Raw genomic sequence first — 15636 nt, forward strand, 5'->3', positions numbered from 1 at the left:
TTGGATTCAGCCTGAAGCTTTCCCTGCTTTAAGCTCTATTTTACTCGAAACTGAACTATAATTTAGAAAGTGAACATCATGTTGTATTGAAAGAACCTTGAAACTGCAGATTGAGACCATAAAGTCATCAAAAAGTGTTTACTGAGAGCTGGGCTCATGTCTCACTGACTTCTGTACAATCAGACGTCGCCCCCTGCTGGACATTAGAAAGAATGCATGTTTAAGGCACCTCAGTATTGTCTTCACTTTTCAGACCTGGAGATAACCTCTTGTCCTTTCCTCTGGAGTGCTTCAAAGTCTTATGTCATACAGGAGGCTGGAGTTTAACACAAGGAGCTACAGTATCAACTTTCATGAGAAATGTGATGTGTTTTGGAACTTAAGCGTCCACAGACCAGCTTTTTCTGGGGCCTTCATCGAGTTATCAAGTGGGCTCATCTGTCATAGAGTTAGTCCAGGGGTCTCGTTTATAAACTTTGCATACGCACAAATGAGACTTGAAAGAGGCGTGGCCCACTTCCCACACTAAGGTTGTGATCTCTAAAAACAGACTTGATGGGCGAAGCTTTGACCCATGCTTACCAACATTTTGGAGAAGACGGGAAATTGGCGCAGCAGACGGTGAGGTGGAAGCCTGACTGCAGAAACTGTCGAATGCTTTTTGGTGCACGCCATTTTTGGCTTTTGTCCGTACGTACATTTTTAGTCTGGATCCTACAGATTGTTTTAAAATGAGACCCCAGGTCATGTGATGTGAAATGAACCAGCTCAATGGCCACTGCGCTTATTCCACTTGCTGTGAGACGTGGATGAAAACTCCAGAAAAAGTAGGTACTCCTTGACTTGAATTATTTGTCAAATGATCTTTCCCAAAAGCTCATTTCCATGACTACTGACACTCCTATTGTTTTGCCTTTGTTCCCATCATGCTTTGGGTGATGTCAATATACTGTTGCCTTGGTAACCTAATGTTAATCTGGTTGCATGTTTACTTTCTGCTGACCAGTATAGAGCCAGTCATCATGATGTTGCTCTGACAACAGTCACCTCCAGGTAGAAAACTGGAAATTCGTTTAAATTGCAGAGATAAGTGAACCTGACAAACTTGTTTATTTCTAACATTTAAACATGTATAATTAAACATGGTGACGTGTCTGATGTTTCTGCTGTGCCTCTTTTACTTCCTGTGGTGCTTTACTATCGGCACTAAGTTAAACAATGTGCTGCTGTGGACGAGGCTGCAGCAAGACATTTCATTGCCACCTAAAATAATCAGTATCAGTGTTACTTCACGCATGAACTGATGGAGGCAGCAGTAGACAAGCAACGCCGTGTTCTTCTAACATTATGTGCCCTGGAGTATCACCCCGCCCCCGCCCTGATACAATGTGTATTGTAAAGTGACCTTGATGTGTCGGTTCATGGCGGTGGACTGAGCGGCCCTGACCAGCCCCTCCAGCTCGGCACCGCTGTAGTTCTTAGTCTCAGCCGCCAGCTCCTTGATGTTGACGTCGCCAGCGAGCAGGTTGAAGCTTCGCATCTTGTTGGTGTGGATGGTCAGGATCTGGACACGCCCCTTCTCATCAGGCAGACCTGGAGGTGAGACGATGAGGCACGATGAGCAGGAGGAGGGGCGGAGAGAAAGAGTTGATATGAAGGAAAGAAAGGAGGGAGGGAAGGAGAGGAACAAACATGTAAAAGGGTGAAGCAGGAACATGGCACTAATATGAGTGATCCTGATCAAACTGTCAGACTGATCAAAACTATGACTGAATACATGAATAAATTAAACTGTCTGCTGTGGCTCCAAATGATCACAAGACAAATACAAGATGCACAGTGTCTGTGAAGCAGCATTAGCTACTCTGTTAGCGTTAGCATGCTGGCTAAACTGCTTTGACTCCCACACAGAAAGGGTTTTGCAAGTTGCAGATCACGAGGCACACCAAACAGTGATCAGTGTGTAGCTGCTGCCATGTTGAGGCAGAGGGTGCTGTGTGTAGCTCTGGTTGAGAGTGAGAGGCTGTCAGCAGATTAGACTCACAAGTCAGTCTTTAGACGCTTTGCTTAACTAAAGACTGATGACTTTCTCCCTGATTTTGTGTTTAGATGGGCGGATACAATTTCAGAGTTTAAAAAAACTCCCTACGTTGCAGAACCAATAGTAAATCTGCAGGGCGGTCCTTCGGTGGCTCACTGAACTCTTGTGCTTGTAAACATAGTCCCACTAGAAACACGTGTAGCGGTACAAAATGGCTCAGCCGTGCTCGCAGAAAACGCCGTCAAAGTTCAGTGGATGTTTGCCGCGTTTGCAGCGACACATTCTCGCCAACTAAAAGAAACAAACATAATCTTTTACAAGGCCATGACTCATCCGTCCGGCCGGACTATAGAGGGAATCGCCTTGTTGTTTACAAATACTTCCGGGTAGAAAACCAGCAGAGCTTTTAGCTATATATATATAGTCTATATATCACATTTTTCACATCACTGTATCACCGTATGGACTAATCCGATGTTTGTAAAGTCTATAAACACAATGATTGAACAAACATTACTATTTCTGTGTGCACGTTTAGCTGGGCTAACCGTTAGCTGTTAGCCGTTAGCAGTGTCTGTAATAGGTAATAACTCATTAAACGGTCCGTGAAAAAAATATTTTTTCCAGCGGATATCTTAGTTACAACATGATTGAGCTAGCAAAGCAGTTTTGTGTTGCTATGTGTGGTATTTATTCAGTTTTGGGAAATCACGATGTCTAGAAAGCATCAGTGGCTGCAGCTGACAGGGACAGCTAACAGCAGCAGCAAAGCTAACATCAGGACGTCATCTGTTAAAAGCCTCCGTTGTCGGATACGACATGAAACTACTCCAGTTAGCTCAATCATGTTGTAACTGAGACATCTGCTGGAAAAAATATTTTCTTCACGGATGAACACACGTTGGATAAAACAGAGATAAATCTCTCAGCATCCATTTTCAAGCTCTCTGTGTGTTTGTTTCCTTGTGGACGAGAAAAGGGGGAGCGCACATTTCCGAGAAGGCGTGTCCTTTTCAAAAATGCAAGAGGCGTTGCTTTGTTGCCGGCCGTTTTCGCCGGTGTGTTAAACACACTTTAGAAAGGAGTGTCCCCAGACTATCAGAAGTGGAGATCTCTGATTGTCTGGTGGCGAGACTATCAGCAGATAAACAGAGATCAGTGTGTAGCTGCTGCCATGTTGAGGCAGAGGGTGCTGTCTGTAGCTCTGGTTGAGGGTGAGAGGCTGTCAGCAGATAAACAGAGATCTGTGTGGGTACATGAGACCCTAAAAAAGAGGCTGGATCATGGGGAGTACCACCAGTTGGTCCAGGAGCTTCTCCTTCCAAAACACTCACCGATTTCCATCTTGACCTCAAACCTGCCGGGCCTCATCAGAGCGTCATCGATCAGGTCGGGCCTGTTGGTCATACCTGCAGAGGAGGAGACGACAACAGAGACTGAGAGAGCAGAAGGAGGGCGGACTCGTGTAGCTGATGCTGTCTGATGTTGATGATGCAAAGTTTGTCACGCTGACGTCTGTACAGTACTTACTGATCTCACATGGAGTAATTGTATTCAAATAAATGTCTTATTTCATATTATACGTCCACATATTAATTATACTTAGCTTAAAATCTTAATATTTTCCATTTTGGAGACAGAAGATACTCATCACCTAGTAAATAAAAAAAATAATTCCAAAAGTAACTGTCTGTTCACAAAGTCAAAAAAACGTGCATGCAGGCTGTTCTGTCAGGAGACACAGTGACTTAAAGGGATAGTGCACCCAAAAATGAAAATTCAGCCATTATCTACTCACCCATATGAGACCAGCGAAAGCACGTGAACACACATGAAGGCGGTGCCCATGTCTCACGGTCTCGCCCAAGCACGCACACGCGACGTGGTGCCCAGAGAGGCAGTCAGAGCTACAGGCTACAATGAGGCTAAAAACAGAGTTCAAATGAGGTTTTTCCAAACAACTTTTTATGTCGGGGCTTCAGGACACTTGGATCACTACGGACGAGCAGTATGGAGATATTTTGTGGTTTCAATGATGTGTTTTTGGACGTTTGAATCTGGGGCGCCGTCAGCCTCCATTAGGTGGAGTTGTGTTGCTACCTCCTCTCCCCTTGGATCTCTGCAAGTGATGTGAGGACTCTAAAACTTCACCTGAGCCTCCCTCGGCATATGGTGAGTAGATAATGGCTGAATTTTCATTTTTGGGTGCACTATCCCTTTAAGTTATGAGTAGAGGAAAACTCAGGTAGCCGCTAGGCTAATTTATGCAATGTAAGACACTATAATAACTTGTGAAGAAAATACAAAAGAAGAGGGATATGAATAAAACATGAGCACACACACACACACACCTACATATACACAGAAACACATATATACTATAAACACATTAAATGTTTAGTGTTATATCATGAACGCCCACAAATGAAGCAGAACAGCCTCTCCTCGGTACAGACGGTCTACTGTCTGTGGAGCTCTATCAGAGGGATGGTATTCCCTCATTGGCTGTTGGGATGGCGCTGGTGGAGAGCGCTGTTGAACACGCTGCTCTAATGCAGCACCTCTATCAAAATAAAGTGTCACCTGACACTAACAGTGTGCGCAGATAATAAATATCACAGCAAGGTTTTACAATCTGGGACCAGTTTCACAGAAGTGATTTGTGAGTATGGCTCACAGCAGATCCCAAATGGTGACATGTTTTAAAGTTATTGTTGCATCACAGAGTCCTGCAGGGCCTCAGGTCCCTGCTCTTCAATCAGTGTAAAGCAGTGGTTCCCGACTCTGGGGTTGCAGGTTTATTCTGAACGGACTCAAGTGCCTCGCAAACATGTCAAGTGTGTAAAAAACACACTTGATTTTGAAGTACGGTGAATTCCCAGCACAGAGCTTTAATTTTGAAGTGCCGTTTCCTGCTGTAGAGTGAGTGACTACAGCGGGATTAATAGTTCTGCATTGAATTGATGCCATACCTACGGCATACGCTCTGCGTCGACATAGAGCCTATGCCGTAGCGTGACATGCACCTCCTCAGAAATGTAACTCCACGTCACAGTGACGCAGACCTCCTGTCTGTCTCTGTGAGCTGAAACCATTTCCCTCAGTGGAAACAAAGCTTTGATTTACTTTAATTTCACAGATAAGAAACAATAAATTGTGAAGACAATAAAGCCTCCACAAAAATAGCATTTTAAGTCTTGTGTGTGATTTATCCTGGCTTCACATGAGCAGAGGAAATCTCTGCTAGCTGCTAGGCTAATTTATACAATGTAAAATGCCATTGGCTTGTGCTAATAACATTAGCATGTTGTATTTGTGGGGAAAATGTGTCCAGATAAAGACAAGTGTTTGTCTGTGAATGCTGCGAGTTATAGTGAAGCTTATTTGTGTTTGAAACTGTCTCTATGAAGCCATGTTTAATGTGTGTTTAATGTGTGTTTACTGTGTGTTTACTGTGTGTTTAATGTGTGTTTAACGTGTGTTTTGAATCAACTAAACTTTACAGCACTTTACAGAAACTCCACTGTTTGGGAGGTGTAACTGCAGCGTGACACAGACACACCACTGCACAAGTATAAATCCCGCTTAACAAAAGGCTACTTGACAGAGAGAGCAAACTAACTCGATGACATGGCCAAACTTAAGTATGACGCTGAACATATTAAACCGTGCGGACCTCGGACTAATGACTGAGCAGAAATCTGGACCAGTTGAGAACCACTGGTATAAAGTATGATACAGCTGGTGAGGATGGTGAGTGAGGTAAATCAGTTCCCTCTGATGCTACTGACCGATGACCAGGATGTTGTTCAGTTGCTCCACGCCGTCAATCTTGGACAGGAGCTGGTTGACCACAGTGTCATGCACCCCTGTGCTGCTGGCGCCCGTTCCTCTCTGCTTGCAGATGGCGTCCAGCTCATCAAAGATGATGATATGGAGGCCGCTGTTGGCTCCCAGCTGGAGGCAGGTCGGGTGTAAAGATAATTAATTCAGTTGTTATATTTAAATGAAGCACATAGAAGATCACACCGAGCGGCTCTCACCCTCTTCTGCTCCTCCTCTGCATCAGCAAACAGTTTTCGGATGTTGGCCTCAGACTCTCCTACGTACTTGTTCAGGATCTCGGGGCCGTTGACGATCTTGGGCTCGCGGGCGTTGAGCATCTTACCAATCTGCCTGGCCATCAGTGTTTTACCACAGCCTGGAGGCCCAAACAGCAAGATGCCCTTCACGTGCTTACAGCCTGGAAACAAGAAAGAGGGGAGTGATGAGAAACAGTGAAGGGAGGAGAAGGAGGGAGGAACAGTTAACTAGAATCACCACCCTGTGGTTGTATGACTCCGCCCACCAGTCCACCCTGTGGTTGTATGACTCCGCCCACCAGTCCAGTGTCTCTGACAGTCTCCATCCATGTCAGTGAAAACATGGATGCTTCACACACAGAAGATCTATACAATCAGCACAGTTTCAAGATTAGAGTCACCAATTCAGTATCTGACCAAATGTCTCCCCTTCTGTTCCTGAGATATGATGTTAAAACATGATGATGTCACAGTCAAGCTGACCTTTGACCTTTGGACCTTCATTATTTGTGTCAAGTTTTGTCATAATTAGCATATGAACTCTTGAGTTATGGACAAAAACATGTTTTCTGAGGTCACACTGAGCTTTGACCACCTAAATCTAATCAGTTCATCGTTGAACCCAAGAGGACGTTTGTGCCAAATTTGAAGAAATTCCCTCCATGTGTTCTTAAAATATCGCGTTCACAAGAGTGAGACAGATGAGGTCACGTTGACCTTTGACCACTAAAATTGAATCAGTTCATTGTTGATACGTTTGTGGACGTTTGTGCCAAATTTGAAGAAATTCTCTCTCAGTGCCCTTGAGATATTCCATTCACATGAATGAGACAGACAAGGTCACAGTGACCTTTGAGACCTATGAACATTAAAACTGAATCAGTTTTTTGTTGAGTCCAGGTGGATTCAGTGCCAGATTTGAAGAAAGTGCTCTTGGGATATGAGACGGATGCAAGGTCACAGTGACTTTGACTTTTGATCGCCAAACTGTAATCTGTTCATTGTTGTTGAACTGGATGTTTGCACCAAAAACCAAGTTCCCGCTGGGTATCCTTGAGATGTCGCATTCACAATAATGTGACGGACGAGGTCACTGTGACCTTTGACCACTAAAACTGTTTCAGGTTATCCTTGAGTGTAAGTGGACATTTGTGCCAAATTTGAAAAAATACAACTCCTTTAAATGCTCTTGAGATATCTCATTCACAAGAATGGGATGGATGCAAGGTCACAGTGACCTTTGACCAACAATATCTAATCAGCTCATCATTGAGTTTTTGCCAAATGTGAAGAAATTCCCTCTAAGTGTTCTTGAGATATAACGTTAACGAGAATGCGACGGATGAGGTCACAGTGACCTTGACCTTTGATCACAACAATCTAATAAAAAATCTTAAGAAATCCCCTCAAGGTGTTCTTGAGATATCATGTTCACAAGAATGGTACGTAAATGTGTGCAGACGGACAACCATAAAACAGAACCCCTCTGGCATGGAGGGAAAGAACAAAAGTCAGATGAAAAGTGTAAGAAGAATCAGAAAGGAGGGATGAAAGAAAGAAAGAAAGAAAGAAAGAAAGAAAGAAAGAAGTGAGAGGTGAAAGCAGAGACGAAGCAGGAGAGGAGAGGACGGGGAGAGATGTATGAAGGTTATAAAATAGTCTGATGCTCAGAGATCGAGGGAGAAGAAACCTGATTAATAAAATGAAACGGAGGAATAAATTGTGTCTGTCTGTCTGTCTGTCTGTCTGTCTGTCTGCGACTGACTCTGTTTCCTCCTCTGCATCACTGTTTATTCCATTTGGCTGCAGCAGGGATAAAATACACTGTCGACAAAATTACCAGCAAAGTCACGTTATGCAAACCAGATGTTTCCATATAATAAAATACCTTTTATTTAAACTTAAATTAAATCCAATTAAACACTTAATTTACAGTAAAACCCAAACGCAAATGAAAGTCCCTGCAGTACATAAATGTCATATGGGACAGAGAACTTTCAGGAAAGTAGAGACGCAGTGACAACTCGTAACGAGCCAATAAAAAGACAGAACGGAAAATAACCAAAACATTAAAGCAGAGTTAAGAGTGAGGAGGTTTCTCACCCATCTGCTCCACGATGTCCGGAGGGAAGACTCGGGAAGCAAAGGCTCTGCGGAAAATGTCGGAGAACTCCTTGTCCAGACCTCCGATTCCCATCTTCTCAAAGTTCCAGTCTGGGTTGATGATTGTCTGTCGAGCCTCCTTGGTCTTTGCCTTTCCTGTTCAAACACACAAGAGAAAATACTTTATACAACTCACACATTTATATCGTCTCAAAGCAGGTGACTCCAAGAGGACAGAGGAGCATATCTGGAACACAAAGTTTAAAGATGTCAGATGGAAAGGAGGGAGGTTTCTGAGGAGCGTCATGAAGAATTAAAAACCATTACATTAAAGTCAGGTTTGGTCTGTAAGGTGTTTTTGGCCTTTTCCTCAGCAGACACATGATCTGTGGGAGACGATGCTGTAATGTGCTCTTACTGCCACCTTGTGGAGGAAACAGATACAGGACCAGAGCAGGAAGCTTCATCTGCAGCTCTCTGAATTCACCATGTAGGATTTGTGGTGTTTAAAATGATCAGCCGTATAAAAGAAACTGAGGAAAAGAGGCTCTGATCTTATCTACGGCTGTGATTCAGAGACATCCTGTATTTTCCTTCCTTTAACCTGGCTCGTAGGGAAGGCATGGACATGTTCACAGGGGTCCATTGACCATGTTTGTCTTTTAAACTAGACGCCACTGTATAAAATGACCTGTAGTGACCTCTAGGGTAATCACAGCCTCATGAAACTTTACAGACACAAACTAGAGACCTGGAGCATTCAGAGGATGCTTGGCTTTCATGGGTATATTGACAGTAAGGGGGTTTCTCAGCAGTTTCCAGAGCAGAAGCACTCACCGTCCAGTCACTGAAAACTGCAGTTCTTACAGAAATCTCCAAATGTCAAAAGTTTTTTTCCAAATCTGGATTTTTCTGTGGTGTTCCTCAAGGTTTTGGTGTCTTAATGTGATATTTTGGAGGGATTTCTGACCATTCTTATTAATACTTGAGTGATGCTTAAATTTAGCACCAATTCAAATGGAATCAACCCAAAAATTGGTTGCGACAATTTATGAGACAGAAACGATCATCACATGCTTTGATCATAATGTTCTCAGCATCTGTGCACTCTAAACTTTATAAATAGGTGCCTTACCAAAACACGTGTATATTACAGATTTATGACTAGACAAACGACACAGAGCTGAGCTGCATCTCAAATTAATGTTCAGGTTCACAGCTTTCAGATGATGTAACCCACGTCTATGTGGCATCTACTGTTGACCTGCTGCCCCCCCAAAACAAGACAGAATGGGTCTCTGTAGGGAGGGTGAAGTGGAGGAGGTTTTGATCTACGGACCGGTTGCACGAAACAGTTAAGGCCTTAAGGCTTAAATTCTCCTTAGCTGAAGGACTTATATAGCTGCACAGAATCCCTTAAAAGGTTTCCTTAGTTAAGTAAAAACTCATTTACTGCGATAAAAGACAGCAGTAAGAGTTTCCATGGAGATTGTTTGTTTGCTTGGACAAAGTTGTCTCGTAGTTAGATAATGAGAAAATGTCAGAAGAAAAGAAGAGAAGAAAACCAGACTGGTCAGAGGAGGAAAAGATGAAACTTCTGGAGGAATACAATCAGAGAAAGAACAAACTACCAAGTAAATACCAGAAAACAGAAAACGACTGTAGGAGGAAGCAACGGAAATGAATTCAGTCAAATCAGAAGTGTCTCTGTCAGATTCTCTTGGTCACAGAACACTCTGCTCTGGGTGTGTTAGCTTTTTCATTTATCACCATAAACTCGGTCATGTTGCAGTTAAGACAGAGTCAGAGGGACCTTAAGGGTTTGTTTGGTTGCTAAGGTCTTTCGTGCAACAGTTGAGGGATTCCTTAGGTATAAAACCAAGACAAGGAGAAAACCACAAATACTTAAGTGAACATTTTAAGGAAACCTTAACTGGGACTTAAAATCTTAAGGTGTTTTGTGCAAGCGGCCCCTGATCCTGAGGTTAATTAAGTTTTGAGAAATGAGGAACGTACCAACGAGTGTGAGGGACGAGCTCTCTGCCTTCTCAAAGATCACCTGGCTGTTGCCGATCATCAGCCCGCACTCGATCTGTCAGAGAGAACACAGTTACAGTCAGAGACGTGGAAACATTCACCTCTTTCACTTTCAGCCATAATGGCTTCAATAATCAATGTATTTATTTCTACACGTGTGGTGGTTGCTGTTCTCCATAACCCAGAGACCATTTATCAGATACTTTGGCAAATACAAGGCCTTAATCTCCTGATTAAAGGAGCAGTGTGGAGGATTTAGTGCCATCTAGTGGTGAGAATTGTGGATTGCAACTAGCTGAAACTTCTTTCGTGTGCCAATCGTGAACTCCTGGTTAGAATTCCTTCATTGTTCAGGAGGTTTTTACAGAGAGCTGAATTATCCACAGAGGTCTCTTCCTCCCCAAAACAAACAGACCAGCTGATTTAAAAACACTGAATGAAGACGTTTCATGTTAAAAATAAATGTTTTTCCAACAAATTTCACTTTACCCGTTTATTCATTTTTTAATGTGTAACGTTTTTTGTTTTTTTTTTAAAAATCTATTTATTTTTTCATTTTTTTAAAAATAATTCTTTATTAATTTAATCAATAGACATACTTTATTTTATTCAATCACTTTATTATATTACTTACTTCTTAAAATCCTCTAGTCTGTACATCAGAGCGACTGTAATGAATCACAATTTCCCCGCGGGGATCAATAAAGTATTTCTGATTCTGATTCTACTGGTCACAGTGACGACTGTGACGGAGCAGCTGTGGAAAACAACAATATCAAGCATGCTAGACTTTCCGTTGGGACGTCATGAGGCGTCCGAGACGCAGCATTGGTTGTCGTCTACCATGACACACTACACAAGATAAAACTCGCACGACACTCATTATTGTTCATTTTTAAACATCAGCTGAGAGGACTCTACTTGTAAGACATGAAAACACTGTGGCTCCCACAGATACAGCATGTATACGAGCAAAAGCACCGGCAGGAGGAAAGAAGGAGAACGCTGCAAAAATCCCCAAAGTGCAACTAATAAAACAGGATTTTTCTGTTTTTTAAATACACTTTGCTTTGACTCATTCGTACCTTTAATTCTGAACTGGGAGCAAACTCCTCTGAACGTTGTGTTTAAGCAGCAGCTGTGTCTTCAGATCTGAAGTGCATTTTTCTGAAGTGCAGTGTTTGGTCCTTACGGGCCTCCTTATTAGTGTGCATGGATAAATAATGAGTGTGATGCAATAAATCAGGGGTAGGATGCTCCTGTGTACTGCAGTGACACCAGCTGTCAGGATGGTGTATGTGGAGGATCGAGATGATGCTTAAATATGAAATTAATTATTCAGCGGGCAGCAGCAGTGTGTGGTAAACATACGGTACATTATTTAAGAGTGTGTGTCACTGTAATGCTTCTGTTCCCTTGTTATATTTCTCTAATATCAATGAGAGTTTAATTATGGAGGGGTGACTGTGTGTTGGTCCAGTTTACAGTGACAGAGCTGCATTAAGGGAAGATGAGCTGCTACGAGCTGCGAGCGCCGTCAGGTACCTTCTGTTTCTTTCCAGAGGCCGGCTCTCCTTTGAGGATGCTGGCGTCCATGGCCTCGATGTCTTTCACCACCAAACCAAACAGCTTGTCACAGAAACTGAAGACGAGCTGAGAGACAGAGGAAGGCAAGAGGAGGATCAAACAACCTGCAGAGGCAGCGCCAGAGAGCAGAGAACAAAGCAAACACACACACACACACACACACACACACTGTGCATCTGTGTGTTGGATATTTTGAGGTGTGTGGATATGAACCTGCTGGGTAACAGAGAAGGCCTGGTTGTTGAACTGCTGGATGAACTCGGCAGCCATCTTGTCCGAGTCATACGGGGAGGAGTCCGTACTCTTCTTCTGCAGGAAGTCGATTTCGATTGTCATGGCGCCGATGCACTGCTTGGACTTGTCAAAGTTGTAGTTGGCCACTGACGGGACAGACGGACACATTGATTAATATATGTGACATCATCAGAGAAAATGAGCACACATTAGATCGTCTTAGACTGAATCAAAGCAGCAGGGTGACGCCTCTTACTTTAAGCCTTTTCAAAACTAAAAACACAAGTGTGTGTTTAAGTGCTCTAACGTAACACAATCATCAGCACATGACACATATTAACATGCTGCATTAAAAGGCCAGGGATAACATATCATAGTGTTGGTTAGTGTGGTTAAAACAGTCCTGATCACAGCCGGCAGTGTGTGACATATAAACCACTGTGTGAAGGTGGTCCTGGATGCTGTCAGAGTCCTGGGTCATGTTGGCAGCTCTCTGCTGAACTCCAGCCAACACCATCAGAGACAGCGAGAGGTCTGCCAAATACATCAGTCAGTCCTCATCCTAAAATCTGTTTGTCTCGTCATGTTAACAGTGAAAAATACAAAAACACAAACAATTAGCCAAACAGCGTTGTGTTGGAACTGAAAAGAGGTTTGATCTCACATTTACTCACAATACTGCGACTAACTGGCTCTAAGCTGCTGCTCCTTTATGTCATGATGCTAAGTTATTATCCACTGTGTGATGGCCACCAAATGCAAAGGTTTCTTGTTTTCAGCTGGAGGTGGCGTTTCAACCATCTCATGGAGCTACCATCACAGGAGCTTCATTAGCTAACCACAGCCGATCAAACACTTCAGTGACAGTTGTTATTTCAGCCGCTGAACCAGTCAGAAATAAGAAGCTGCGTCAGTCTGAAATCTGCCCTCATTGAGTTGAAGGTGGTAATCTGTCACTGCTATCACTGTACAGCCTACTGCATGTGACTGAGGAGGGCGGGGCTTAGACAATGGTGATGACAGCGACAGAGTTTTAGTGTTGTGTTTGTTCATCTGACTACATAATGAGGAAACTCTGTGTGTGTGTGTGTTCCACGTTTTTCTCCTCACTGACTTGGTCAATCCATGTGAAATTTGGCACAGTGGTAGAGGGTCATGGGAGGATGCCAATGAAGCAATATTACATCAATTGGCCAAAGGGGGGCGCTATAGCAACCCATTGAAATGTCAAACTTTGAATGGGCATATCTCATGCCCCGTATGTGGTAGAGACATGAAACTTTGCACAGAGATGCCTCTCCTCATGAGGAACACATTTGCCTCAAGAACCCATAACTTCCGCTTATATAGATTTTCTGCCATTTTGAATTTTTTGAAAAACACTTCAAATGGATCTCTTCCTAGGAAGTTTGAGCGATCTGCATGAAACTGGGTGAACATAATCTAGGGACCAATATCTAAAGTTCCCTCTTGGCAAAAGTTGGAAAACTTACTAAAACTGAGCTTCTATAAGGCAATGAATATTGCGGAGGGCGTGGCTCATCACATAAAGGTGTATAACATCTCAAGGGTTTCACCCATCACCACGCAACTTTGTAGGCATATGACCACACATAATCTGAGGGGACCCCTCCATTATTGACCCCATCAAACAAAATGGGGGCGCTAGAGAGCTCATTTCTTATCTAGGCCTAACCGCCATATGGATTTTTACTAAACTTGGTAGATATGTAGAACAGGACGCCTCAAGGTGACTGGAGAAATTTAACTCTAATTGGCAACTGGGTGGCGCTATAACAACAGAAAAATGCTTCAAAATGGCTAAAATGCGACCGATCGCTGTGGCTCCCCCTGTGGACCAATGTTGGTGTTGTTTTCTAATGTTTGGTATGACTAAGTCATGGTATGGTATGCTGTACATAATCACGGAAACTGTCAGTGTGTCATTCTGTCAGTCAGTCATTCTGTCTGTCCCACGTTTTTCTACTCACTGACGTGGTCAATCTACAGTCAGGTCCATAATTATTTGGACAATGATACAGTTGTCGTCATTTTGGCTCTGTACACCACCACAATGGGTTTTAAATGAAACAATGAATACCTGCTTAAAGTGCAGACTCTCAGCTTTCATTTAAGGCTTTTTTCAAAAATGTAGTATGAACCCTGTAGGAATTACAACCATTTCTTCACACAGTCCCCCGACTTTAAGGGCTCATAAGTATTTGGACAAACTAACATAATCATCAATTAAACAGTCAGTTTTAATACTTGGTTGCAAATCCTTTACAGTCAATGACTGCCTGAAGTGTTGGACACATAGGCATCATCAGATGCTGGGTTTCTTCCCTGGTGATGCTCTGCCAGCCCTTTACTGCAGCCGTCTGCACTTCCTGCTTGTGTTTTGGGTGTTTTGCCCTCAGTTTTGGCTTCAGCAAGAGAAACGCATGCTCAGTTGGATTCAGGTCAGATGATATGACTTGGCCATTGCAGAACATTCCACTTCTTTGCCTTAAAAATGTCTTTGGTTGCTTTTGCAATATGCTTCAGGTCATTGTCCAACTGCACTGTGAAGCATCGTCCAATGAGTTTTGAAGCATTTGGTTGAATCTGAGCAGATAATGGTGCCCCAAACACTTCAGCTTTCATCCTGCTGCTCTTGTAAGCAAGACAAGACTTCACTAGAATAAATACAGAGGGTTTATCACAAGATCCAAACCAATGGTTAGCCTTAAAAATGGAAGGCCAGATTAGAGTTTGTCAAAAACCATCTAAAAAGCCTGTACAGTTGTGGAACAGCATACTATGGACAGATAAAACAAAGATCAACTACCAGAATGATGGGAAGACAAGAGAAGGAAGAAGGGAAGGAACTGCTCATGATCCAAAGCACACCACCTCATCAGTGAAGCATGGTGGAGGTACTGTTATGTCATGGCCATGTATGGCTGCCAGTGGAACTGGTTCTCTTGTATTTATTGATGATGTGACTGCTGAGAAGAGCAGCAGGATGAAAGCTGAAGTGTTTGGGGCACCATTATCTACTCAGATTCAACCAAATGCTTCAAAACTCATTGGACGATGCTTCACAGTGCAGATGGACATTGACCTGAAGCATATTGCAAAAGCAACCAAAGACATTTTTAAGGCAAAGAAGTGGAATGTTCTGCAATGGCCAAGTCATATCATCTGACCTGAATCCAATTGAGCATGCGTTTCTCTTGCTGAAGCCAAAACTGAGGGCAAAACACCCAAAACACAAGCAGGAAGTGCAGACGGCTGCAGTAAAGGGCTGGCAGAGCATCACCAGGGAAGAAACCCAGCATCTGATGATGCCTATGTGTCCAACACTTCAGGCAGTCATTGACTGTAAAGGATTTGCAACCAAGTATTAAAACTGACTGTTTAATTGATGATTATGTTAGTTTGTCCAAATACTTATGAGCCCTTAAAGTCGGGGGACTGTGTGAAGAAATGGTTGTAATTCCTACAGGGTTCATACTACATTTTTGAAAAAAGCCTTAAATGAAAGCTGAGAGTCTGCACTTTAAGCAG

General features: G+C 43.0%; 1 protein-coding gene across 2 annotated transcripts in view; it reads right to left on the reverse strand.

The window, feature by feature from the left end:
- LOC117268831 (vesicle-fusing ATPase) overlaps positions 1-15636 on the reverse strand; it is a 69082-nt gene that overhangs the window by 14500 nt on the left and 38946 nt on the right. For both annotated transcript variants that reach the window (XM_033645538.2, XM_078161304.1), the window contains 8 exons: positions 12064-12230; positions 11809-11916; positions 10243-10318; positions 8227-8382; positions 6085-6284; positions 5833-5998; positions 3376-3450; positions 1406-1593 (listed from right to left, as the gene is read on the reverse strand). In XM_033645538.2, coding sequence (XP_033501429.1) covers positions 1406-1593; positions 3376-3450; positions 5833-5998; positions 6085-6284; positions 8227-8382; positions 10243-10318; positions 11809-11916; positions 12064-12230 — 1136 coding nt within the window. The remainder of the gene's footprint in view (positions 1-1405; positions 1594-3375; positions 3451-5832; positions 5999-6084; positions 6285-8226; positions 8383-10242; positions 10319-11808; positions 11917-12063; positions 12231-15636) is intronic.

This window comes from Epinephelus lanceolatus, chromosome 18, assembly GCF_041903045.1.
Source record: "Epinephelus lanceolatus isolate andai-2023 chromosome 18, ASM4190304v1, whole genome shotgun sequence".
Taxonomy (NCBI): domain Eukaryota; kingdom Metazoa; phylum Chordata; class Actinopteri; order Perciformes; family Serranidae; genus Epinephelus; species Epinephelus lanceolatus.